This window comes from Aureobasidium melanogenum, assembly GCF_000721775.1.
Source record: "Aureobasidium melanogenum CBS 110374 unplaced genomic scaffold scaffold_4, whole genome shotgun sequence".
Taxonomy (NCBI): domain Eukaryota; kingdom Fungi; phylum Ascomycota; class Dothideomycetes; order Dothideales; family Saccotheciaceae; genus Aureobasidium; species Aureobasidium melanogenum.
Genome location: NW_024470056.1, coordinates 982,471 through 1,006,186, shown reverse-complemented (window position 1 = coordinate 1,006,186; position 23,716 = coordinate 982,471). Strand labels below are relative to the sequence as shown.

At 50.8% G+C, this 23,716-nt stretch overlaps 10 protein-coding genes across 10 annotated transcripts; 5 read left to right on the top strand and 5 right to left on the bottom strand.

Moving 5' to 3' along the window:
• Positions 1–274: 274 nt before the first annotated feature.
• Positions 275–2,440, top strand: M437DRAFT_42428 (uncharacterized protein; the record flags this gene model as incomplete). The annotated part of the gene is made up of 1 exon (XM_041020572.1): positions 275–2,440. The coding sequence occupies one exon, from the start codon at positions 275–277 to the stop codon at positions 2,438–2,440; it is 2,166 nt and encodes a 721-aa protein (XP_040882446.1).
• A 191-nt stretch (positions 2,441–2,631) lies between these two features.
• Positions 2,632–3,666, bottom strand: M437DRAFT_42678 (Di-copper centre-containing protein; the record flags this gene model as incomplete). The annotated part of the gene is made up of 1 exon (XM_041020619.1): positions 2,632–3,666. A coding segment is annotated over one exon (1,035 nt), but the record flags the coding sequence as incomplete, so codon positions are not given.
• A 1,887-nt stretch (positions 3,667–5,553) lies between these two features.
• M437DRAFT_73345 (uncharacterized protein) lies at positions 5,554–6,737 on the top strand (the record flags this gene model as incomplete). Its single annotated transcript, XM_041026007.1, has 3 exons — positions 5,554–5,730; positions 5,787–6,156; positions 6,205–6,737. The coding sequence occupies 3 exons, from the start codon at positions 5,554–5,556 to the stop codon at positions 6,735–6,737; spliced, it is 1,080 nt and encodes a 359-aa protein (XP_040882444.1).
• A 266-nt stretch (positions 6,738–7,003) lies between these two features.
• M437DRAFT_42950 (Glyoxalase/Bleomycin resistance protein/Dihydroxybiphenyl dioxygenase) lies at positions 7,004–7,536 on the top strand (the record flags this gene model as incomplete). Its single annotated transcript, XM_041020658.1, has 2 exons — positions 7,004–7,140; positions 7,263–7,536. 2 exons carry the CDS (start codon positions 7,004–7,006, stop codon positions 7,534–7,536), a joined length of 411 nt encoding a protein of 136 aa, XP_040882443.1.
• Positions 7,537–7,609: 73 nt separating this feature from the next.
• M437DRAFT_82385 (uncharacterized protein) lies at positions 7,610–9,454 on the bottom strand (the record flags this gene model as incomplete). Its single annotated transcript, XM_041027733.1, has 4 exons — positions 7,610–8,790; positions 8,840–9,013; positions 9,069–9,368; positions 9,436–9,454. The coding sequence occupies 4 exons, from the start codon at positions 9,452–9,454 to the stop codon at positions 7,610–7,612; spliced, it is 1,674 nt and encodes a 557-aa protein (XP_040882442.1).
• A 177-nt stretch (positions 9,455–9,631) lies between these two features.
• Positions 9,632–10,071, top strand: M437DRAFT_43109 (Yos1-like protein; the record flags this gene model as incomplete). The annotated part of the gene is made up of 4 exons (XM_041020683.1): positions 9,632–9,665; positions 9,725–9,784; positions 9,846–9,956; positions 10,016–10,071. 4 exons carry the CDS (start codon positions 9,632–9,634, stop codon positions 10,069–10,071), a joined length of 261 nt encoding a protein of 86 aa, XP_040882441.1.
• Positions 10,072–10,552: 481 nt separating this feature from the next.
• On the bottom strand, positions 10,553–12,926 carry M437DRAFT_42318 (cysteine proteinase; the record flags this gene model as incomplete). The annotated part of the gene is made up of 4 exons (XM_041020546.1): positions 10,553–12,551; positions 12,607–12,620; positions 12,685–12,821; positions 12,890–12,926. 4 exons carry the CDS (start codon positions 12,924–12,926, stop codon positions 10,553–10,555), a joined length of 2,187 nt encoding a protein of 728 aa, XP_040882440.1.
• A 1,070-nt stretch (positions 12,927–13,996) lies between these two features.
• On the bottom strand, positions 13,997–17,324 carry M437DRAFT_42210 (uncharacterized protein; the record flags this gene model as incomplete). The annotated part of the gene is made up of 3 exons (XM_041020524.1): positions 13,997–14,584; positions 14,744–15,304; positions 15,354–17,324. 3 exons carry the CDS (start codon positions 17,322–17,324, stop codon positions 13,997–13,999), a joined length of 3,120 nt encoding a protein of 1,039 aa, XP_040882439.1.
• A 1,763-nt stretch (positions 17,325–19,087) lies between these two features.
• M437DRAFT_42321 (uncharacterized protein) lies at positions 19,088–20,345 on the top strand (the record flags this gene model as incomplete). Its single annotated transcript, XM_041020547.1, has 2 exons — positions 19,088–19,126; positions 19,185–20,345. 2 exons carry the CDS (start codon positions 19,088–19,090, stop codon positions 20,343–20,345), a joined length of 1,200 nt encoding a protein of 399 aa, XP_040882438.1.
• Positions 20,346–20,594: 249 nt separating this feature from the next.
• On the bottom strand, positions 20,595–22,505 carry M437DRAFT_41919 (putative major facilitator superfamily transporter; the record flags this gene model as incomplete). The annotated part of the gene is made up of 3 exons (XM_041020473.1): positions 20,595–21,118; positions 21,173–22,313; positions 22,371–22,505. 3 exons carry the CDS (start codon positions 22,503–22,505, stop codon positions 20,595–20,597), a joined length of 1,800 nt encoding a protein of 599 aa, XP_040882437.1.
• Positions 22,506–23,716: the final 1,211 nt, after the last annotated feature.

Below are 23,716 nucleotides of genomic sequence, written 5' to 3'. Positions count from 1 at the left end.
CGGGGATGGCGTTTCGGGCGATCACGGAAGTCGGGGAATAGCTGGCGGGCATAACCGTAAGTTGCTAAAGTGCCCGGTTGGTCGCATGTGACAGGAACCATGTGCGGTCATGCATGTTGGATGCGAACGCGGGCACCTTGTCGCGTCTCGCCGACAGCTCGCAAGCTGGTATAGACAGTAGAAAGTCGATCGAGACGCAAACAATGCTGCTTGTCAAGGCCGACGCACGCCTTTACCATCACAACGACCATCTGCTAACCAAAACCAAGGCGCCATGACGACGCCGAATACGACAAACGCGAGCTCGCAACCAAAACATGCCCATACTCCACTGACCAACTCAAACACCACCAGCAACCCTGCCCACACCCACACCCCTCGCAGCGTACCTTCGACGGCTGCAAAAGCCTCCTCTTCCACCACGGCGCAATCACAGCATGCTTCAGCAAACAAGCCCGCTACGGGCGGCATTGCCATGACCAGTAGCTTGAGCCAGACGAGCAACCTGTCAGCCATGTCTAACACTCTGCTGGCCGCTTCGCCCTCCAACAACCTGCTCGCCTTTGCATCTCCCGCTGCTCTCGCCGGCCTCGACATGACCACTCCATCTGCCCTGCTCGACGCCGCTGCCACTTCACAACCAATGAACCTGACTTTGTCCGACCTGGGCATCTCCTCTCACAAGCCCAACCAAGACGAAGAACGCAGATTGAAGCTGGATACTATTCTCACAAAGCTTTTGGGTCCTCAACATCATCGCCGCTTTGGCAGAGTCAGCGAAGAGGGTGTGAGAAGAGTTGGACGCTGGGCAGGACTCGATGTCGAAGTCGAAGCCAAGAGGGAAGCGCGGAAATTTGAGGGCAACAGGCCTGTCGCTGTAGCAGGCAAGAACAATGTCCTGATCGATTTCCAGTTCAAGGACAATCTTCCAACCCACATCGACCTTTCCTTCTCCAGCCAGGACCCCGCCGTAACAGCTCACCAGGCTGCCGCCGCGAGCGTTCTTCTCCAAGACTTGACTCCCGCACCTGGCACCTCTGCCATCAACACTAAACTCGATCGCTTCGCTGCCAACCTAGAAACTTTGGCAAGATTGGACAAACTCAGTGTATACAATCAGCTCAACTGCTTCGAAGCAGTCACTGGTGTCTACGAGAGTCTGAAAAAGCTTTACGAACACGAAAAACAGGCAGCCCATGCCATCGTACAGGCGAAGCGCGGGAATCCGGAATTGAGAGCAGAACGACATGTCTTGTGCCAAAAGAGTGGTCGTCCTCAGATGCACGCGCGCAGAAAGATCGGCTTGAGTCTGGACTACTGGATGGAAAAGAGCAACATATACCCAGCTGATTCTGTCGAGTCGGCAAAAGACGCATCCGCCATGGACGTTGATTCGCAGCCTGCCGAGAATCCGTTGAAAGAGGCCGACGAAACTATCTTTGCTTTGGACATCACAGCCGAGGCGGGTACCCCTGACCCGTACTCCTCTATCCGTGTCTCGTCTGCCTGGATTGCAGACCGCATACTCAAGTCTGCTGAAGAGACGACGGATCCTACCGATTTGCTTTCTGGCACCCAGAGCATTGATTGGCAAGATCCAGCCCCTACTTACCTCTCCGACAACAGTCAAGACAACAATGACGCTATGGCTATTGACAGTAACCCCAGCACCGGTGTCCAGAAGCTGCCTGCCGTACGCTTCGTAGCCAGACTCAACCCACCACTGAGTATGCCCTGGACAGCTGCGGCGGCTATACTGCAGTCCGTTGGCTCTGCCAGCGTCATGTCCGAGATACCGGAGATTCAGCACACATACGAAGGATCGCTTCTCCAGAAGCCGTCTGACGTGCCGCTGCTTAACAAACCCCTTCAATCTTCTGGACCCGCTGCCTCAACCATCAAAACTGTGCTCACTCCCGATGGTGTGAATGTGCAGCACAAAAATGCGCTTTATGTGCCTAAGCAAGACTTTGGCTATCTGCTGACGTTCATCCCGTTCGCACATCCTCGCCAGGTGGTTGCTCTGTTGCCTGTACTGCGACAATGGGCTTATCTCGGAAGTTTGCTCAAGGGTACTTTTGCTAAGACAGAGAGTACTGCACCTTCCAAGGAGGACGAATCGTCTTTGTCACTGGCCGATCTTCTTAGCGGGACCAATATCAGCACAGTAAATGCTGTTGCAATCGATATCTCATTGTCCACGCAGCCCTCACCGACTCTTGAATTTGTCTTCCCGGTCGCAGGAGTTGAAGCCGGTTTGGCAAGTCTCAGTGCTAGTGTCTCTGCTGATGGACAAGTGGTTGTCTTGTCACAGAACGTGGTCAAGGGCAGTCAAGAGGAGCAAGACAAGGCGGCACGCAAGATGGCAAAGGCTTTGGAGCTCGTGGGCGATATTGGCGTATGGGTTGAGTGGATCAGAAAAGTTTACGGAGGAGTATGAGAACTGATAGAAGGATCCAAATCACCTCTCTTCAGCTTGAGGAGGAGATGCAGAAAATGATATCATTACGAAATATAGATAATGAAGTAGTCTACAAAAGTCCTATAGATCGCTATGCACAGAAAGGCAAAAAAGTATTTACAGAAAAAGTTTGCTTTTCATGCTACAGCCGACAAAAAGCAGAAGATGATCTACTCGTAGCGGTAGCAGTAGCCCTCGGCAAAAGTATCCATCAACTCACGGAAAACCCGATCATCAGCAACAAAGCCAAAGGGAATGACATCGTCCAAAGTCATCTCAGCACTAGGAGGGCTGTTTCCGAGAGTAGAAGTTCCCTTAATGATGAACTGACGACGGTAGATGTCGAGATTCTGCCAGGTTGTCCAGACATTATCAATCATACCATGGTGAAGGAAAAACAGAGGATCATTAGGCGAAGAATGGAAGTCAGCAGCTGCACCTCCCATTCCCCAATGACCACCTCCGTTAACGCCAAAGGGGTCACCAGCGGCATAGCCTTGCATTCTATCTTGGAAGTCCTCGAGATAGATGCTTTCGAGAACGAGCTCGGTGACGTTGGAGAAAGTGTTGTAGCGCTCGGTAAAGAATGAGTTGAAGTCGCGTTCCAAGCAGCGGGGGTTGTATTCGTAGTCGCTGTCAACGTTTTTGGTATTAGGCAGGTCCAGGGGTCCAAGGTTGATGGTGATGTTGGAGAAGGGGCCGCTCTCGATGCAACCGCCACCAGTGCCCGGAGGCATATTGACGCTTTGAGTGTAGAGGTAGGTGTCGCTGCGGTTGGGGATGTACTTGCCATTGGCACCCATGCTGTACTCGTCACCAGTGAACAGAGGTGAATCTTGGGGCGCAGGAGCGTCTAAAGCCCAGTTCCAATAAGGAAGTGTACCGGTGTAACCGCAGAGGTTCTGCAAATCTTGCTCGTAGTGCTTGATGAAGTGTCTGTGCCATGCAAGAAAATCCGCCGTCGCGTGAATTATTAGGGTCATATTTATATGAGTGGCTACGAATTCGTCATGGCGAGATTTGATTCCAGGGTAACTAGCTGCCCGATCGGCGGGCATACGCTGAGGAGGTGTGTTCATGAGACAGGTAGCGGCATCGGTAAAAGACTTGCGGTCCTCTTTGGACATATCGCGGAACTCTCTTCCGATATTCATGGTATCCCATTGGCAGGGGGAGTTTTCACGCGTGCCCAGGTTGTATTTCTGGTTGCTCCTGGCGATCTGGGTGACCTTTTTCCAAGCAGTGCCGTTGTTGATCTCAGATTGTGTCCATTAGCCAATGCTGGGAGCCTGGGCAGATGCCAAAGCACTGATAGAAGCAAGAGCAGCAACAGAAGTCTTGAAGTGCATGTTGACTGTGCCTCCGTATTATGTTATGAGTAAGTATAGAGCGAGTGTGATAGATCAGACTTCGAGCAAACTAATGCGACGAATGATCACGAGAGGTAGCGAGTGTGGTAGAGACAGAGGTTCCTGGAGGATTAAATGAGCAGTTGAGAGGCCTACCTATATAGGCGAGCCTGGTCTTCTTCACTTCTCTACTCGGCGTAGAAGGCAATCAATCAGGACCGATGACCCACTGGCAAATGCAGAGAAGTCCTTCCATGCTGCAGCGGAAGAGCACGCATCGCAAGGTGTTTTCTCGTAACGAGGAAGACCCGTCTCTTGCTTCTGGAAAGAGCGGCCTGCGAATATGCGACTCACGGGCCAAATGCTGGTTTGGACGAGAGCAAAGTGGAACCTGTCTTGTCGCAATGATCGTGGTCGGCTCATGAACGATATGAAAGGGTTGATCTTCGACACGATAACCTTAGGCGGGTATACTCCATCGCTGGAGATAGAGGAAGTTCTGGCGCAAGAACACAAAAATAGAGATATCTATCTCTAACGTTAGGACAACGAGGTGGCGTGGTACTTGTACCTGGCGATCATTCTCCTAGCCGGGTGTGCATCTTTACCCTGACTTCGTGACTTGATCAAGGTCGAATGTCAAGAGAACTTGCCATGACTTTTCATTGTGATTACCACTTCTTCTAGCAATTATTCGGTACTTCTTGACTCGCCCTAGGGACGGCGAGCTGACAGGACGATTTGAAAGGGTCAGTGAAGCATTGGAAGGCGTGACAATGTCCGTTTGTTTCACGTTGCTGTGGGGTGCGCAATGAATCCGCCTGCCGATCCGGGCCTTCATGGTCTCGCATCATCGGATCCTTGCACCTTCCTTGCAAATCTCATGAGCATCAAGTGTCTGCCTGCCTGTTGCGTCAAGCCCTGTTCAGTGAGCCGCCTGTTGTTGGTCCGACCTCTCGTGCTTGCCCTAACCGCAACAAAATCGCATCTTGTTACGGCTCACAACATCCAAACTATCGTCCAGATTTGATGAACAGCATTTGGAGCGGGAGCTAGCCAGACCATACAACAACTGCAGTGACCTCGAAAGTTTCATAGATGATAGCGATGTCTCAACCGCAGCTGACTAGTCATCAGAGTAAGGACGGGCTGTTCTTGCCCACAATTCCTGCATGCATGCATTAGTGCAATGCAGTTCGCTCCAGGCAGCAAAACAGGTGCGAGCTCGCGCCTTCCACTTCGAGATGTTTACCTTGTCAAAAACAGAAGCAGGGTTGTTCTCCAATAGAGCGGCTCAACTCGTGCCCAGTATCACGTCCTGATGTTGGCTCTGATTCGTTGATTGCTTACGAATTCTAAGTTCATGCATCAGCTACGACTGCATGCCCATGTGCCGGACTAAGCGCGCGTGTCTTTCCTTGGAGACGCACCTGCAGGGAACCGAAGTCAGAAACAATCTCCACGCTCTTCACTGTGGTTGCCCTCCAGGAGATGTGCTGCAGGACACCAACACAGATCGAGCTTGAGACATGTGTTAAAGATAATGCACGAAGCTCTTTTCAACAGTCACAAGAAGATCTCATATTGTGTCGCCATCAAACAGTTGCAGGTAGCGGCCTTGCCATGTGATTTATAGTATCCCATCTCCCCTGCCTTACCCACTTCGTGCCTCCGAACTGCTCCGCTTACTGTCGAGCTCTTGAGGGGTCTCAGAACCGGGCTTGAGCTTCAGGACAGCACAGAATGTCTGCCGATCAACCGCAGCAGCAGTTCGCCGGACATAACACCAGCATGCAGGCCGTAGCATTGGTCCCCGCAGTAATAACTTTGGCATTGTCTCTGTTGCTGTATGCTACCCGCATACGAGCTCGCCGCTATTCGCCTTTCGTCTGGGCCGATGGCATGATCACTGCAGCTCTGGTCAGTAAATATAGAGTGCTCCTCGCTCTAGACCCATTGTATCCTGACTCTTTCAGGTACTGGCAATATCCGATCTCGTTCTCATCGCCATAGGTTGTCACTACGGTCTGGGGAGACATACAGTGTTTGTGGACTCAGTCAGAGTAGTCAAGGCCCGACATTTTGGTTTCCTCGCACAACCTCTCTGTGTGTGGTCGATTTGCTTGACTAAATGCTCTATTGCCTGGACTGCTTTGAGAACAAGACAGGACCGAGAATGGCAATGGGTGTTCTGCTGGACGATGTTCGTCCAAGTGGTCTGTACGATTTCGACTAATGTCATCCAAGTGGTGCAGTGTCAACCAACTTCTGCACTATGGAACGACGATTTGGCAGCACAATGCTGGCCGCCTGAGAGGACACAACTTGCTGCATATGTCACCTTAGGTAAGGGGATTACCATCTCAGCGCAAGAAGCTCACTGACATGAGCCAGGTTTCGGGGTCATAACCAGTTTGCTTCTGTCTCTTACACCTCTTACCTTCGTCAAGGGCATGAGTCGTCCGTTACACGAGTTGATCGCCTTGGGTATCTTGGTCGGCATCGGTCTTTTCGTAACCATGTCTTCTGTCGCCAACATGGTATACCTACATGGCTATCGTACAACTCAGGATCCACTTAGAGACATGATAGCCCCGACAGCCTGGTGGCAGATCGAGCAAAACTTTTGCATCATAGCCAGCATAGCAATCCATCTCCGGACATCGTACGAGACATTGCTGGCAAGATTTGGCTTGATCTATCAAGTCAGCACGGATTCACCAACTTGCCACCGTTTGAACCGCCTCGAGGATGGGTCGCAGATGCTCAAGAGCTTGAAGACGACTATACCCTGGGGACCGGTACATGATTCTGCAGCGCATTTACCGAGTATCGTCAAGACGACTGAAGTTGTGCATTCGACTGAGCTGTTGAGGAGTGATGAGTTTCAATTCGGATCACCAGCTAGAAGACCTTCTTGGCAGTAGTATATCATATCGCAATTCTCTGGTTTTTTTCGTCTCTTGTACTGTTTGAATGCAACTACTTTGTGCTGCTGTCTCTATCGCTCGTTACATCTATGTACTCAAATATCGCTGATCCTTGCCGAACAAGGTTCAACAGCCCCGCAGCCGCGTATGGCACGCATCATACCAACTCCGGTCATCCCGTATGACCTACAGGGTAGTTACAATCTAAGTATTGTAACCTGCCTGTTGATATCTCCACAGCTATCTACTTCAAGCAAGTCAAAATGCCTTTCGCAGTCAAAGCCCTGGATCACGTTGTCTTGACCTGTCGCAACATCAATGCCACAGTCAAGTTCTACAACCTGCTGGGCATGAAGCACGAAGTATTTCGTTCTTCTAAGGATGGACCGGGAGTAGAGAGGTATGTATAAAGCATGTTTCCCGACACGAGACACAGGATTAGACTCGTAACTTCCTCTTGCTAAACAAAAATTCATCACCAACATCGTCCATATCAAACTAACGTCACTCTTCCAAACACAGACACGCTCTCTCCTTTGGACAACAGAAACTAAACCTACACCAAGCAGGTGCAGAGTTTGAACCCAAAGCCACTCTCGCGAAACCGGGCACTGCAGACTTGTGTTTCATAACCACAACACCCATTACAGAAGTACTTGCCGAGCTACAAAAAGAAGGGCTAGAAATCTTGGAGGAAGGTAAAGTGGTAGACAGGGTTGGTGCCGTAGGAAAGTTGAAGAGTGTGTACACGAGAGATCCAGATGGCAATTTGATCGAGGTGTCGAATTATGTATGATATGCTGGAAAGATGGGGGCTGGAAAATTTTAATACTTTTTGATGGGTGTGTGCTAGCTAACGAAGAATGTTCTTATTGTGCTTTCAAGATGTAGATCTTTGGTTCCATCTTGACGACGGGCCATCGCCCACCAGTCAGCTTCTGGCTTGCTGTTCGTGCGACCATATTGTATGTCTGAAGCAGCATGTTCAGAGGTTGAGTGAAGACACCGCGCGCTGAAAGAGGAGGCGCACTGTCTTGATCTGCCGCCAATCTACCAAGACCAATGCCAGAGTACCCATATACCGTTTCCATGACCTCCCAGCTGCCGATGATGCGCTTAGGGTCTTCGGCAAGCACATAGTCGAATTTCTGCCAGAAGCCAGGGTCCAAGAGTGTTGTCTGGTTCTCCGTCTTGTCGTACATGAATGTTGATCCTGCATCTTTCTCCAGGAAACGTGTGACACCAGTTTGGCAGGCCAAGTTGTCCATGTACACCCATGCCTGGCCTTGTCTACCGCTACCGCTTGGCACGATTTCGTGAAGACGTGTGAGAGCTTCGCCGCCGGGATAGTTCAAGCTGGAGATGTAGAGCAAGCTCAAGCTACCTGCGAAAGACAGCAAAGTCGAGCAGATGAGGCCCAAACTCAGGAGGCGGTAGATAAAGGTCTTGAATCGGCGAGTCCATATCCACGATGCTCCTGCAGCTGCTACACCGGTAAGTCCTGGGATGATGTAGATGATGAAGCGCCACTCCTTATGGGGCAGGATGCTGTAAATAGCCACGAAAGCGAGGAGAGGTATGATAATGTCCAAGCTGGATTTGCGGGTTGCGCGATTGACCAGAGCAAGAGGAATACAGAGAGACCAAGAAATTGGATTCAGTAAAAGACGAGGGATGGCATTGACAAAGTAGTAGTGCCATGGACTCACACCCCAGTCGGAGGATTTCCCTTGAATGGTGTTGTAGACGAAGCCGATCCACTCTGGCCACAATGGGAAGCGTTGCCAGAAGTAAGAATCTACCGAGACAGTTATACCAAGTCCAATGATCACGCCACAGAGTCCAGCAGGAATGACCTCGTTGAGCAAAGAAGTGCGACCTTGAAGCAGCAAGTATAGAGTTTGCATGGCCAGCAGAATAGCTATCTCTGATCGGAAAATGATGCCTGAAGCGGTAAGAAGGTAGAGAGCTAGACGCCTGCGCTTGGAGCTCTTTTCAGTGCGTGTCGCAACTGCCTGAGCAGAGATAAGACTGGCCAACGCCAAGGTTGCTGACATGGTCAGGGTGGGAAGGTGCTCGTTGAGTGATTCGTTACTTACTAATGCTGAAAGCAAACATGTTGGGCAGGGTGCGTGATGCGTAAAACATGACATGGAACTGCGAGGCTTGAAGTATGATGTACCATCTTCCTGCCACTTTGCCGTATGCTGTGTCGATTGCGCGCTTGAATCGGATGAGAGCTGCTGCATTCAGCAGTCCAAGCACTCCTCTGGCTTTTGACCCATCAGAAAAATGACATCTAAGGACCTGAAGGCCTAACGGTCTTACCAACAATCTGAAAATTAAACTTGTCAATGCCTTCGGTCGGTAACATGTTGAAGATTATCTGCAAAGGTCTAGTCAAGCCGGACATGACGACAGCACCAACAAAAGTGCGAGGCACAGGACCGGGAAAGGTGAAGTGGTCATAATGCGATTTGAAGAAGGCAGCAGGATTGCTTGTTGGAATGCCATGAATCAAAGTATCGTGAATAGCTTGTATGTTGAAACTTTCCTCCACTTTAGTAAAAGGAGCGAGATAAAGATGTACGAAGATGGTCAAGGGTAACAGCCCAGCCAGGACGACATCTATGGAAGAGAGACATCAGCGTTCGTCAAGCTAGATAACAATGGCGAGAACGAAATCGAGACATACCAACGAGTTGGCGCGACATGGTGTAGTTCTTGGCGCATGTTTGTGAGGACAGGTCAGCTTTCATCGAGGGGCTTCGTGTGGAGGAGGGCGGCCGCAACGCGCGGTGGTGGGGACGACAAGGAGACATGTTGTTGCTTCAAGCGCAAGCATCCTCCAGCATCGACAGTCGCAGAAAGCCTCTGCTACCAACACCATCATGTTCTTCTTCGGCCTTGGAGGCCTGTTCTATGGTAACCCTTCTTGCGACTCGATTGGCAACCATCAAAAGCTAATACGTGTACCCTGTCAGTCTCCATCTTGCTGGTCAACGCTATAGCTATCCTGTCCGAAGATCGTTTTCTTGCCAGAAGTACGCATACCTCCAGCTACACCGTCTCGACGACACATTGGAGCTAACAGGAAGTCTGCAGTCGGTTGGGGATCCGTACAACAAGAGCCCGCGTTCGGCGGTCCTGCCGACAACACCAGCATCAAGTCGAAAGTCATCAACCTGATCGCTTCAGTCCGCACCCTCATGAGGAGTACGTTTACATCTCCAGTCGCATTCTATCCATCTCAAAGCTGACACCAAATCTCACAGTACCGCTGATTGTCATCAACACGCTGATCATCGTCTACGAGCTTATACTGGGATGAGCATATGTACAAGAACTGCCACTAGACACGACCAATGAATCCTATACCACACCTCCCATCCTCAGATTCTTCTCGTCCTTCCCACAAACAACAGTGCGACTGAAGCAGCTGACCAGACAATGTCGCTACGCTGCAAGTCACGACACCAGGACGCCGCATCATTTGGTCCAAGTTGGGTTACGTGGCTGCTCAACTCTGCTCCACCGACGGGATGTTACACGCACAGAGACTATGCCACGGCGCGTTGTGGAGACTGGAAGATTCAGTCTGAACAAGTCGTTCCTCAGATACATACATGATATTCGAACAAAACTATCAACATTTTGAACAAGCTGCCAAAGCATCCGGCATACCGTCTGCCACCATGATTCAAGTGCCATGAGGACGTCGCCACACTCTTGATTTTTATATGTCCAAGACTGCCCTGTGCATTACAGCAACCTGCGCGAACAGGCCTAATATGTGATATGTACACTGATCTTCAAAGCGCCGTCGACTTCTTTCGGCTTAAACTGAACCTATTCTTCTTAACATCTTTCTCTCCGCCTGTTGCTGGGGTTGCTTCCTCAGCCTGTGTTGGCATCGGGCTTCCCGGTTCCTTCTCTTTGCCCGAAGTCCAGAATTTTGGTTTTTGTCGTAGACTCATCGAGCTGTGTCTAAATCTGCTGAGACCTGGTCGGTCTTTGCTGTCTGCTGCTGGTGTACCCATGTCAGGAGCCGCATTCCCTGCGCGACTAGCCTCTTCGGCCGCCGTTTGTTTGCTGAGCTCGATGGCAGCAAGGTAATCCTCGTTCTGTTTCTTCCAAGCATTTCTCGTCGCCTCGGCCGCCTCCTTTCTCTTTGCATCTGCGAGCTTGCGCGCTTCTTTTTCCTGTGCTTTGCGTTCCTTTTCTGCCTGCTTCGCTGCCTTCTTGTCCAGAGATCCAGTCCCGGAGCCGAGGAAAGGTGACGTCGACAGGCCGCTGAAAGCTGAACGTTGCTGCGACAGAGCTGGAGCAGTAGAAGCATGAGCGAGGCTCGCAAAGGCATTGGGCTCTTCTTCGATCGGTGACTGCACTGTATGTGTGTTGCGAAGGCCGTTAATCATCAGACCATTCTGTGTTTCTCTCGAGACCGAATCTCTGTTTGCCATGCTAGCAGCAGCGGCAGCCTGTCTGGCCTCGGCCTCTTGCTCTTTCTGCATTGCTTCTAACGTCGTCTCTTGATAGAACAACACATAAGCACAAGCAAGTTGCCTGGCGTCTTGCACTCCCGGTTTTGGCTCACCACCGAAGAAATTCCTTACAAAGCTCTTATCAACAGGCTCGACTAGTTCGTCATCAAACATAAGCCACCCACGATCCTGAGTCTTGATGATAGAGACATAATGTCCATGGTATGGGCCACCTCCAATGTGGACAACCACAGCGTAGAGTTCGTACAATCGATCCGGGTCTTCTGCATCGTCCGTGGTATTAAATAATCGCAAGTGATAAGGATAAACAACTCGATGAAAAAGCTTTTGGAGTCTTTGGAGGTCCTCGGTGTATTTAAAGCGTTTCAGATGGAGAGCCAGAATGCGTGGTAGTCGTTTGATCTTCATTCTCTTTTCAGCTTCCTGCAAACCGCCACAGTTGTCGCAGTGGAACTTGTTGCGTTCGCACAACATCTCCTCTTCTGAAAACTTTCGCAGACATGATGTTACAGAAGAATGCGCCTCCAGGTCGACGGACAGGTCCATAAACGCTTCATCTCTCTGTGATGTGTTTTCACAGCTGAGGCAACGTGTTTCTGAAGTGAGGAGACCCTCGAAGAGATCATGCACCCAGCCAGTGCTGCTCATACCGGCCGTATTGTGCGCTTTCGCCATGGCAGACATGGCGCCTGCCATGCTCGGTTCTGCACTGCCGTTGCCGTTGAGTGTGCCGTTGATGGCCGGCAGCATCTTCGAGTACATCTCTACATTGTCGACGACCTGATTCAGTAGCAGATTCAGAAACTCGTGTGCATCCTGGTGCATAGCAGAACGGAACATCTCGTTCTCCTTTCTCAAAATCTCGAGGAATTTGAGAGGACTGATGATTCCTGTGCGCGATTGATGGCCAATGATAGACTCGAATATGTCCTTTAGTGAGGTAAAGAGCGATTCAGACATTCCATACGCGTTGGAGTTGCTCATTTGCATCTCTAGAACAGGACCCGACCTCATGGCCACCTTTTTCTTATAGTCCGGAGAGTCCTTGTCATCGGGCTTGGTTGTTTGGGCTTCAGGCGAGTTTGGTAGAATGATGGGTCGTCTTGCGGGCGAGCTTGAAGTGAGGTTGTTCGTGGCAGCAGTCAAGAGGTGGTTTCCAGGAGCCGGCAGGCCATTCTGGAGGCTCATGCTCCGGTCTGCATCCGTCTCGGATTGTTCGGGCGTTGGCGGCAGTGGGGGGAAGTTGAGGACATTTTCGCGGAAGGTGGTTGAGTAGTACAGACATTGAATGATCGAGTTGGCATAGCTGTTACGCATAAGTCAGTCATGTATGTCTTGAGACGGTCGAGGTAGACGTGTACCATGTGCTCCCGTACTGTTTGGCAAGTCGCGATTAGTCTGCTGCTGCTGTTGCGCCAGGAAAGGATGGATTGACATACGTTTTCGAAGCCAAAGAACTTGTCGCTACCGTCCGGCCGTACAGGACCGGCCAGATCAGCAATGTGCTTCTCTAGTGGGGTCGGTTGCGGAATGGTGGCATCTTTCTTTGGGGGCAGGGTGCCTGTAGTCGGACTCGCTGGTGTCTAGCATGGTCGTGATCGTCAGTCAAACGTGGCGCAAACCTCTGGAACTGGCACACGGCACTCACTGCGTTTCCTTTGAGCTTGCCGAAGAAAGACATCCTACAGTTCCACCAGGAAGGTGTACATCAAAGTCGGGGCAGGCGCGACTGCAATCCCGGTCCTCGGGCAAGCAATTGACCGATGTCTCAACGACTGTTTGGGGGTATGAGGACGTATCGGCGGCGACAGTGTGTACACGGAGATCGTGCTGCGACAACGACAGGACAAGGGGGCAAGAGCGAGAAAGACAGCTACTGGCGCCGAGCGAAAGAGACTCGAGAGTTGCGCAGAGTGTGAGTTGAAGGCAATGCAACGGCTAAGTGCTAGACTCGCCTACTTGACTACCCGAGCGGTTTCTGGGGATTTGATGGCGGGGAAAAAGGATTCGACCTTTCCAACAATCGATTCAGTGGCTTGAGATACCTCCCTGACACGTCTCAGACCTCACTTCTTTCGCATTGATTGCCTCGTCTGATGTTGGCCTTTGGGTTGCATTCGGCTTTGTCCAGTCTACGCTGGCCTACACGAGCCTTATCAGCGGGTCCTACCATCCAATATGTGGAGGTTTTTGCTGTTTGACATCACCGAGTCCTGGCCGTGCCCCCGGGCTTGCTGATAGACCCGACGGCGGTTCAATCGGTAAGCACACCCGCTATGTCACTCCATCAAACCTTCCAAAGCCGCCATAGGGCGAGACGCTTCCATGCGCCATAGCGCAGAGGCCCCTGTCTCTACGGCAATCATGTCGAGACTCTATGTGGAAAGTATGCGGTAGTGAGTTTCTAACAACGCGGGTAGACAAAGCTCTCCATCCAAAAAGAGTGAGCTAGAGGTGCTGAGTCTATCTGCGAAATGTCAAAATGATCGGCTGGTAGAAGGCTTCCATACCCGCTAAACACCCCAATTTTGACTTTGGGCGTACCCACGCGGCCATCACGCGTGCAGCCAAGAGCGATCTTCGCGCAAGAATAGCCGCCAGCCGACGTGCCCTCTGCAAATCATCGCCATCTCCGTACCATTCGCCTAAGTTGAATGTTGATTGTTGTACATTGCTATTCATACACGCTGACTAAAGACTTTCCACCACTCAAACACGAGCAACTACGCCAAGAGACATGCCGTATGCACCTCACTCGCCGTCGGATTCGTTGTAGTTGACCGTCTGCTTGCGTCGAGGAGGTGCTAAAGGAGCCACCTCGATACTGGTGCTGCCTGACCACTCGTTCCCGTTGGTAGGCGGATGCTCTTCCTGATATTTGAGTCTAATTCTCCGGGCATCCTCGTCCCACTGAGCTGCTGCTTTTTCGTACTGTGCACGCGTCTCTTTTACCGCTTGCTGTGCCGCTTGCGTTTGCTCGATGTATGGTCGCTTGACCTCATCACTTGACATTCGCCATTGTCGACCAACCTCAGTACGAATCTCTTCACGCAGAGCTTTGGCTGTGCTGTCGCCACTTGCTTTCTGTTTTGCTAGACTCAATTCCTCCTTGCACCGTGCCCAAGAGTCGTTCGTGAACAAAAGGTATGGGTTAACGCTTGCGCCGGGTCTAGCTGGCTTTATTGGGCGGGGACCAAGTTCCGAAAGGATGGCATCAATGATTGCGGCCTCGTATGCTTCGTCTTCGACAGACTTGCTGTTGGTGGACGATCTGTAGGGATTTGACTGTATTGGCGGGTTCGGTGTCACTGCCGGGAGATGTTGTACCGGTTCGACAACCTTCTTGGGCCTGCCTGGTGGTCTACCTGGTGGTCTACCTGGTGGTCTACCTGGAGGTCTGCCTACACGTTTGGGAGCTTCAGAGGGCGTGCCTAAAAAGACATCCCTCATTGGTGACTCCGTACTAGCCAGTTCAGATGCACCCTCGAGGCCAGCAACTGAAAGGTTCTGTCGAGGCAGTACTAGAGGCTCTGGAACCGCCATTTGGCCGATCATCGTATCAATGGCGTCGGCGGCTGCTCTTAGTCCTGATAAATACGCGCCGTGAACGGTAGCAGGATGAGTACCACAAGTAGCTTCTCCAGCGAAATGCAAATTTCCTACAGGCGCTGCCATGATGTCGTAGTCCAGTGGACTAGTAGCAGGTCCAACGAAAGAATAGGTGCCTCTCGCGAAAGGATCTTTCTTCCATCGTGTGACGATGACTTCAACGGGGTCAGGAACATTCTCGGCTCCGAATGTGCGCCTGAGCTTTTCCAAAGCTTCTTGGAGCAGCACATCATTGTCCGTGATTTCCACCTCGTGAGCTGCTCGGCCAGACATGAGAGCGCTAAGTACTGGCCGACCGCTGTTCTTCTCGCAATTCCACATCATGTAGAAGCGGCCGCGGCGGGCGGCATAGTCGTCGGGATTTAGACTGTCCTTGTTTTCGGCGTCATTCAGGAAACCGAACATGTCGTATTGGCTATCCCAGAATGCATGTGGGAAAACCATGACCACCTAGCAGAGTTAGTGGTAGAATTTGAAAAGAATGAAGTAATGGTATCACCTTGTTGAGGAGTCCGAAGCCCATTCGTTCAATGGCGCCTTTTTTCCACGCTGGCAGAGCTGGCTCAAATGTTATGGTCTCTGCTTTGAGCACCCCAAGTGGAGAGGTAAGAATGACTTGATCGGCTTCGAACACTTCTCCGTTAGTACATAACACTGTTGCTGAACCGTCTGCGTCGTCATCGTTGGCATTGTAGGTGATTTTCTCCACGGCTGATTCGCAGCGAACGTCGAGAGGATATGGCAGCATCATGAGACCACGAGGCACTTGAATGTATCCACCCACCACTTCGGAATGCCTGCCTTCGAATTCGTTACCACTGTCCTGGTCGTGGCCACCCAAGCTGAGGTTGGAGACTGTAGCAGCGTTCGCATATTCAAGATCGGCATAGTGCCAATTGAGTAGACGCATATCTTGTGGTGTCAACTCAACAAGCTCTTGATACTGACGAACGGCTTCATCCATGGTTGCGCCTAAGGTTGGCTTGTCAGACTCGGTGGCTATGGCTTCAAGGGCAAGAGAATGTCTTTTTGTTATGCCAGGTCGTAATTGCCAACCGGCCGACCGTACAGCTTGTGCCGCTGTTCGACTCGAGCTGTTGCCAGCAACCACTTGAGTCCGTCCTTGGAGCTTAGCAAAGCCAGGAGGTACAGCTTGTTGTCTTTCCTTGTTCAGGGTGGGAGCATTGGTCCTGTCCGTCTTGAATTCCACAGGATCTTGGCAGACATCAACATAATCCGGGAGTCCTTCTAGTGTCTCTACAGGCGTTGGCTTGACGCGGAAGTCGCTGGCTCGCTCGAGAAGATCGTTGTGTATCTTATTCACCATCATGTCGCGTTCGTGATTGACTGCGAGTCCATCGGAGTCATACATGGTAATCTCATCCCACATAAGGTGGTAACGAAGGGCGAGTTGTCCGCGAACAATTGCGTTCAAGGGATTTCCGTGATTGAAGCCTGTGATAATTTGAGCGCCCATTTCAGCAGTATTTCGAAGACCATTTGGCAAGCTATCTGGTACTTGCTCTCGAAGCGGATGTGAGTAGACACGGCCACCAACTCTGTTTCTACCTTCCAAAACCACAACTTTCGGAGGCAACTCTCCAGCATCAGTCCAATGATCACCGAGCTGGGCAAACAGCCCTTCGAGTTGTCTCGCACAACTGAGGCCTGCCATACCAGCGCCTACAACAACAACTGTCCTCTGTTTCGGTATTGATTTTCGCTTGGCGCTCAGGACTCCTGCGTGAGGCACCTCGACACAGCCAAAGTTGATATAGCCGTTTCTGACTAGCCACCAGTACGACGTATGAGCTAGGTCAAAGAAGCGGATATCCTTTGCGCACCCGGCTGCTTCCTCTTTAGAAACGCTGACTAAGGGATTTCGGACCCAAAGACGCAGAATGCCATTGCGGATATTCAGATAGGTTGTGACTTGAGCTTGTGTAATGTGGTTTCGCAAGAGTCTGTATTCCCCTGGATGGAGGGCATATGGGTTGAGACGCGACGAATGAGCTGCCGAAATACATTGTCTGCCGTATTCTTCCCAGGACATGTGTATGGGAATGGACGACCTTGGACGAGCATGTGTCGTGAATCTAGAAACCTTTGAGAATTTCTTCGTCTTTGGTGTAGGAGCTTTTGGTGCCGACTGTATGCGATCATCTCTCAGAGAAGCAGAAATTTCTGGATTCGGACGGGCTTCGACTTGGATGTTTGACAATAGTGATGAGCGACTGCTAGGCGTGACATGATCTGAAGGGCGAGCACTTTCAGAAGATAGAGCCTGTCTTTTCGTGGCTCTGTCGTCGTCAGATATCTGACTTTCTGGATAGCTATGAATCTCTTGAAAAGAGCGTTTGTTAATGGAAGGCACAGAAGTAACTGATGAGAGACCAGTTTCATCAGCGTCGAATGAGCCATATCGGAGGATACCATTAACATCGACCTTGGTCAGGCTTGCGCCTTGCATGTCGGGAACGGAGCTCAAAGTCTCGCTTTCGACAGAAGATAGGGTAGACCCTGAATCTTCGGGACTTTCGAGATGGGTATATTGGGCTGATGGCCTTGATCGGACATGATCTGGCACAGCAGCTGAAGGGCCCAAAGCCATCTCTTTGCCTAAGATAGTTGATACCGTCTTTTTCATCGTATCTGGGAGATTTTCTGAGTCGTCCAGTGTAGTATGGGTAGTGCTGGACGGATGCATATTGGCAATATCAGGATATGGAGGCAAATGAAGGACAGGCGATCTGATGGCGCATCGCTCCTCAATAGAGTTTAGAGCATGTTCGATCTTATAGAACCGAGAAAAAGAGAGAAGATGGTTTGCAAGTAGTGATGAATCCCGGAGGTCGATGAGGGTAGGGCAGTATCGAGATGGCGATAGAGTATGTCTCCAGATGGTGATGGGTCTTGAAGCCCGTGTGCCCTCGGCAGCGCTTTTTCCGCAACGACTTTGCTTCAACCTCACCTCAACTCTTCACCTCGTATATCTTTGCACCACGCACCATACATCAGCTTTGGCTGCCAATGCCGTCAGGTAGGCTCGCAGCCCAGCGCAATATGCGCGCCACGCAGTATTTTGCGTGAAAAACCAACATCGTATCGTCGCCGTCGCGGTCATCGATCTAGCCTTGAGCGCAGGCCATCTCCAGCCTTGCTGCACGACCGATTCTGTCTGCTCACCATGTGCGCCCTTACGAGCCTGTCATCGACATGCCACTCCGCATACTCGGAAATTATAAGAGCCCGCGACCCGATCTTGAAGACTCGAAATACGCATACATTGTCATGCATTCTTATGCGCGACTTGAGAAATCAATGTCACCGAAATGGCGAGTTACCTTTTGGTGGTGAGATTCAACATCGCACCGCTTTGACAACTCAAGCTCTCGGTTTCTGTCATTGCATAAACTTCTTTTCTGAACAAACCCGTCTACTGATACACCATACCAGAACATTCATAACAAATCCAGTGCTCCAAGCAACTTCTGTTGAAGCTATTTTCCAAGCAGGAGAAAGAGCCCCAAATCGATGTCGGATATATCCACATCTTGACCGCTATCCACGACGAATATACGAGAGGCTGCAAAGAAACATCGGGAACACTGACGTATTCGTCCCCCGAACACGATTGCGACCACGACAGGACGCGCGTCAATGGATAGATTGAGGAATCGAGAAGATCGAGGGAAAGAGCTGTTGATACGTTGGGCGAGCTACCGTAGACCAATCGCATCAGGTCGGCGCTCTGTCCACATACTATTCGCTCCCGAGGACTCTACGCATATTGCGAGTCTGTCTTAAACATGCATGTGGCTACATGTCGGCTTTGAGGACACCGAAGCTCATCAAAGAGGCCCACGGTTAGCTGTGTATAATTGCCCATAGTTCCACAATCAAGTCAACCCCAGATTTTGGTCGACACTTCCCAACAGCCCACGAGGCCAGTGAAGTTGTAGAACGAAGTAACAGAATATAATCAAACTCTTCATCGTGAGTGGCATATGGATCTAGGGGAGGTTCTATCTCGATCGTGTTTCACGTGACTGTGCTGTATCACAATGGCCGTGTTGAAACGCCATGTTTTGACCAAGGCGCAACCCAAATCCACCTTGGAAGTGACCCTGAGATTTGATCGACGCTCAATTCGTTTACGAATATAACCACATTCTCACCCGACATCTGCTGGACGGCTGTCAAATCTCACAACTACTCAATAACAGTTCACAAATGGCCCAAGTGCGCAAATATGCCGCTCTGCCCGACTTGGTAAACAACAAAACATTCAGACCCGCCCAGGAGGTACGCAGCTAATGCCAAACCCAAGGACGAGTCTCCAGACACATACGAGACGCCAGACCTGACAGACGATGCATCTACACTACCGACGTCAACAGCATGGTCAGACACATCCGACACAGAAGCGAACCCCAACATCAGCCGCAACAAACTCCATCCTGACGAAGCGCGATCTCAATTTCAGTCTTCACGAGTAGACGCAAGGGAGACGGACTTTTCGGACCGTGTGAGCAGTAAGAGAAGAGCATATGTTGTGAGCAACAGGGAACAAGGTCAAGATGGCGACGACTACGACAGCGAGGATGAGAACGAGAGTCTGCAAAGGAAGCTGGCAAGGTTAAACAGAGAGATGCAGGAGGTGCAAAACGAACTGGACAAGAGGAAGAGCGAGACAAACGGGACACAAGCACACCCAGAGGACGAGAATGTCGCTGCTCAACTGGCTCAATTGAGTACAGCATTGGACAGTATGCGCCAATCTCAATCCGCGCAAGCTCGTTTGAGCAAGCGACTGGCAACCCCAACAACAGCAAAGGCAGATGCTGTCACAGTGCCAGAGCCGACCCGCCCTGAAGGGGTCAACAAAGAGACTACCGACACGCAGGCATTGAACAAGGTCGCCGATTTTGATGCCCGCCTCGCGCTCCTCGAACGCCAGCTCGGCATCACATCCCTCGATACACCTGAAGCTTCCACCGCAAACTCAACTTTTACACCCATCATCCCCACTTTATCCTTGCTAGACCGCCAACTAGCCCTGCTCACTTCCTCATCCTCCCAATCTCACATCGACACTCTGGTCCAGAAACTCCAGCAACAGCAAGCCACTCCTACGAATACCACCACAGATACCGACCATGACTCCCAATCCCCAGAGGACATGGCAAAACTACGCGCCCTCTATGCGCTCCTACCAACCCTTACATCCTTAAGCCCTACGCTACCTCCCTTACTGACCCGCCTGCGGTCTCTGCGAACACTACACGCCAACGCCGTGACAGCAAGCCAAACCCTGGACGAGGTGGAACAAAGACAAGACGAAGCGGATAAGGAGATTCGCGAATGGCGAGACGGCCTCAAGAAGGTAGAGGAAGCCGTTGCCAGAGCAGAGAGCGGTATGCTCGAGAACAGCGCTGCAGTCGAGGCCTGGGTTAAAGAGTTGGAGGAGAGAGTCAAGAAGCTTGGGTAGAGATAACAGCCAACAAAACATTCTCCGAACTTCTGGACACTTGACATATATGTTACTGAGCGTGTTACTGACAGGAAGTGTGAAGCTTGTTAATTAAGAGATCTAACAGAATACAGGGGATGCAGAATATGTACTGGATTTGAAAAAAGGACATGCTGTTTTGCTCGCCATGTCGTGAGCTTTGGTATCAAGTATGCGCCATCAAAAATGCAAAAAGAAAGAAACAAGTCAAAGCCATCGGCCAGACTCTCATGCTTCACCCTGCTCAGGATCATGCGATCTTCTCTCTCTTGCAGCCTCCTTTGCGTACTTCTTTTCCGCATCCTCTTGCGCCTGCGCCTCGGCATTGGCTCGCTGTGCGTCAAGTCCAGTCTTGGTCTCGGTATGCTTTTTGCTGAGCTCCTTCTTCTTGATGAACAAACTCACAACCAGACCGAGCGCCGCGAAACAAGTGTACATGATCCACATGGGATGCAAGCTCTGTGCGAAAGCGGTTTGGGCGACCTGCTTTTGTCCATGGGGAAGGCTGTCGATGAGTTGAGTGTTGGCACCAGCACCTCCTCCTGTCAATTGGTCTGCGACTTTGGGGCCAAGGGCCGCCACCAAGCTCGCTGTCTTGCTGTTCATCTGGTTCTGGTATACAGTTTGGCCGATCACGACGGAGATGGATGTGAAGATTTGGCGGACGAAGCCGAAGGTTGCTGTCGCTGTGGCGATGTCTCTAGGCTGGACGCCTGTTTGGAGCGCAATCAAGGGTGCTTGGAAGTTGGGACCTGGAACACGGTGTCAGCTCATAGATCGAAAAGCGACAAGGAGAATGTAAATACCTATGCCAATTCCTGCGATGATCTGGAAGATAATCAATTTCGCCCAACTGCTGTTAGCTGTGAAGTCGATGAACAGTCCAAAGCCCAGGACGAGGAAGGTCATTCCGAACCAGATGGCAGGTAAATATTGACCCGTCTTGCGGATGAAAATACCAGTCGCCATTGAAGCAAAGGACAAAGACAGAGCCTGTGGAAGAATGTAGACACCTGACAGAAGGGGAGTGGCGCCACGAGCAGCCTGGAAGTATAAAGGCAAGTAGTATGAGGCCGAGATGAAGACCATGCCGTGAATGGCGCACACACCAAGGACGGCAATGTTGCTTCTGTTTTGGAATATGCGGAGAGGCATGACGGGAGACTTGGCAAATTTCCACTCGTTGATGACAAACAGTCCCATAGTGAAGACACCAATGATAATGAGGCAAAGAACAGTTGCAGAGTCCCAAGGATAGGTCACACCGCCATACTCTAGACCGAACAAGAAAAGGAGAACACCACCAATGACGAGCAGGGCTCCACTCCAGTCGATTGCTTTCAGACCTTCCCAAAGAGGGGTTTTGGGGGTCTTCAAGTCAAGGAAGAAGAAAATGATGATAAGAGCGGCTCCATCGAGAGGCAAGTTGATGTAGAAACACCATCTCCAAGTAACCTTTTCTGTGAAAACACCACCAATGACTGGTCCAATGGCCGAAGCCAATGCCCAGACACCTCCAATGATACCAAAGTAGGCGCCTCTTCTTCTCAAACTGAACAGGTCGCTGATGCAGATGTTGACAAGGGTAACCAGACCGCCACCACCGACACCTTGAATGGCACGGGCAGTAATGAGCATTCCAATGCTGTTTGCAAGAGCAGCAATAAGAGACCCAATAAGGAAGAGGACGTTTGCGCAAATCAGGATAGGCTTTCGTCCAAAGATATCAGAAATCTTGCCCCATAGAGGTACACTCGAAGCGTTTCCTAGCAGATATGCTGAACCAATCCAAGTATAGCCGGCAGATGAGTGGAAATATTCCGAGATGGTGGGCAGGGCAGTCGTAATGATGGTGACATCAAGGGCAGCCAGGAAGACGGCCATGCCCAGGGCAGTCATGATCAAAGCGATCTTGCCCTTTGACCGCTCTTCCAACGGTGTCGAGTCCTTGCGCTCCAATTGTGGTTTTTCTTGCGTTTGCACATCGTCGCGTTTGGTGGATACTGAAGATGTGCTGTTGTGTTCAATGTCGTCTGTAAGTTGATTAGTAGGCGGCGCATTCGTTGTGGCCGCTCCAGGTCCAGCCTCAGCAGCGGCTTCGTCCCGTGCGACCTCTGTATGTCGCACTGCGTCGCTCATGGTAGCACAGATACAAGATATTAGGTCAGAAGGCGAAGAGGAATCCTAGGTCGGGAAAAGGGGACAAGGACACAAAGCGGCATGACTCTTTGCTTTTGTTCTGCAGATGATGCGAAGAATAACGCCTCTAGTGCAATTCCTGGCGCGCCAAAACATCATTCTAAAAGCCGAATGTCCGTCTCGGTCTCCGTTTCCACCTCGGCCGAGCAATCTCTTCGCTCCCGCCCTCTCACCTGTTACATTCGACTGGCCTTCGGCCAGCGAGCGGCCGAGTATCGCGAGTAGGATTTGTGGGGTCTGCGTTCACCGGAATTAGCAACGCTCAAGATTTCGTTGCTTGCTCCAAGTTGTGTTCGGTTTTAGGCTGCATCTGTCACATCTCTTGGCGACAGATCTCTCCACGTCTTGGCAAGGGTTGTTGTCTTTTTGGTTGGAACGTGGGCTTTGTTTCTTCTGGAAGAATGACATCCATGACATCGCTCCATGATCGAAGAAGCCCTCCTTAGATCTGCCGACCCTTGTAACCCTACGACTATCTTATGCATCACTTCTCTCACACAATCAGTTTTACTGTCGACAAGAGCATACTGCAGATTGGCCATCATAACAGCTACAATATGTCAAATTGTCCACATACCACTGCGTAGGGACCGTAGTCGCTGGCTGAACAGGTATGAAATTGAGATTGTAGTCGACTACAAAGTGCAGGGTGACCACAACGATTGGTCCACCCCCTATGGCGCACAAATATGAGTCTGTTGATCTAGCGTTCTATCGCACACTCTGTGTCAAGCAGCACGATAGAACTTCTCTTGATTATAGCGTACAGTTCTTCTCAGTCAGGATATACATCTCACACTGGAAGTCTACATTGAGCTGGATAGGCTGTTGATAACACCTTTGAAGGGTTAGCATCGTAGTAAGCTCAGCACGTCTCTCACACAACTGAAACTAGACTTGGTACTATTGTGCTTTTCAAAGCAAATATCATCTCGATAATCTGGGACTGGAATTAGCTTGAACAACACAACGCACAAAGATCTGGAATCAGTTGTTCAGCTTGGTTCGGGAAGGAGCAAATGGTCGCATTCAAGCTACGAAAACAATTCCAGCAATGTTTACTTTCGTCGGCTTTGCGATTACTCTCTTAGTCGGCACGCACCTTCCCTTCGATTAGCACACACTTCCCTTCACATAATCTATTTACTCTC